The sequence below is a fragment of the Zingiber officinale genome, chromosome 1A, assembly GCF_018446385.1.
Source record: "Zingiber officinale cultivar Zhangliang chromosome 1A, Zo_v1.1, whole genome shotgun sequence".
NCBI classification, from domain to species: domain Eukaryota; kingdom Viridiplantae; phylum Streptophyta; class Magnoliopsida; order Zingiberales; family Zingiberaceae; genus Zingiber; species Zingiber officinale.
In genome coordinates, this window is record NC_055987.1 from 173,724,419 (window position 1) to 173,725,946 (window position 1,528).

Sequence of the window (1,528 nt, forward strand, 5' to 3'; positions counted from 1 at the left end):
ATGCCGGTGCAGTCCTGCTTTTGCTTTCCTCACTCGATTCCTTGGCAGTTGGCCACTCCCCTTCACATGGATCGTGTAAGCCTTCGCTGCTCAGCCATTCTCTTTTTCTTTCCAATTTTCTTTTCTCCCTAAATGAAATAAAATAAAATAAAATAAAATAAAATCATTCATATATACTGTGCATAGACCCGATCGAGGAGGTGGCTAGCTAGATGCATATCTGGCATGATGAGCAGCGGCAACCCCAGCACGACGAGCATCCACGTGACGGCCCTCGATGGGCTGGTGAACGTGAACTCGCTTTTCACCGTCGCCGTCTTCGTGGGGCTGTCCATCGCCTCTCCGGGGCAGCGTAGTCTCGAGAACCGGTCGGCGTGCGACGCCGGCCCCGGCGTCGCCCGTAACCTCCTCGTCTTCGAGGTCGTCTCCTTCAGCTTCTTCCTCTTCTCCAGCCTCGTCGCGCAGGGGCTCAAACTCGCCATCAACCTCCTCAACAGCAACGACGTCGACGAGGCTTTCCGCGCCCACATCGACGCCCGCGTCCTCCGTCTCGCCATGCTCGCCTCCGCCGTCGGATCCATCATTGGCTCCCTCTTCCTCCTCCTCTCCATGGTTAACGTCGTCCAGATCCGCCTCGGCTTGCTCTCCTGCGGCAGCCATTCCACTGTCCGCGCCGTAGCCGCACTTGTCACCCTCGTCTGCACAGCCCTCGCCGTCTACATCGCCACCATCTTCTACGCCTTCACTCACTGACTGAACCGAGATTATATTCATCAATTCCTGGAAGACAACCTTCGATTGTTCATCCTAATCGTGTTTTCTTCTTCTTCTTTTTTTTTTTTTTTTTTGATTGAATCAGTTCAAAACCGATCCATTAATCTCGATCCTACCTAAATAAGATCGCGCGCTTAAATGGAAAATGTTTTTGTTTTTATAGCTTTAAAGCTGTTAGAATCATGGAATGGGTTGCACCGTACGCCTAGTTAATTTGCAGTTGCAAATCTTTAATGCTTGCTTCGAAGTTGGATTGTCGAATCATTGAACAGTGGGACTTTAAAGAAATATTTGAAGTTTGAAATTTAAATATCTTTTGCATTAGAACGACAACATTTGTAGTTTGAAATTTGACTCTGGTTTTCAATCACCAGCTGATTAATTGATGATCACTGAAATCGGTTGTTCATGCGTGGGATGCATGTGGAGCTAGAATCTGACCTGTACAATATGGTCTGACCTGATGAAGTTGTGAAAGCCTGCCAACTAGGTGGGTGCTGAGGTGGAGTAGAATCCGACTTGTACAGTGTGATGGCTAACTTACACGCAAGAGATAGTAAAAGTCACGAGGCATCCTAATTATCCGACAAAGTTCTATATGCTCAAGTCAACTAAGAGTTGAAGTGGAAAAAGTGAGTTGTAGACTATTAAAATTAAGAGTAAGCAAAAGTTTAGAATTAACTTATTGAACTTAGCAAATTTAAAACTTTAATTTAGTTATTTTAAAAATTTATTTTTTTAAAAAACATATCAG

The 1,528-nt window shown here is 45.5% G+C and overlaps 1 protein-coding gene across 1 annotated transcript; it reads left to right on the forward strand.

Annotated features, from left to right (window-relative positions):
• Positions 1 to 200: 200 nt before the first annotated feature.
• On the forward strand, positions 201 to 755 carry LOC122012505. The gene has a single exon (XM_042569075.1). The coding sequence runs from the start codon at positions 226 to 228 to the stop codon at positions 751 to 753; it is 528 nt and encodes a 175-aa protein (XP_042425009.1). The 5' UTR covers positions 201 to 225; the 3' UTR covers positions 754 to 755.
• Positions 756 to 1,528: the final 773 nt, after the last annotated feature.

Bases quoted from the DNA above. Each gene is read 5' to 3' on its own strand.
- LOC122012505 (XM_042569075.1), top strand. From the start codon at position 226: ATGATGAGCAGCGGCAACCCCAGCACGACGAGCATCCACGTGACGGCC.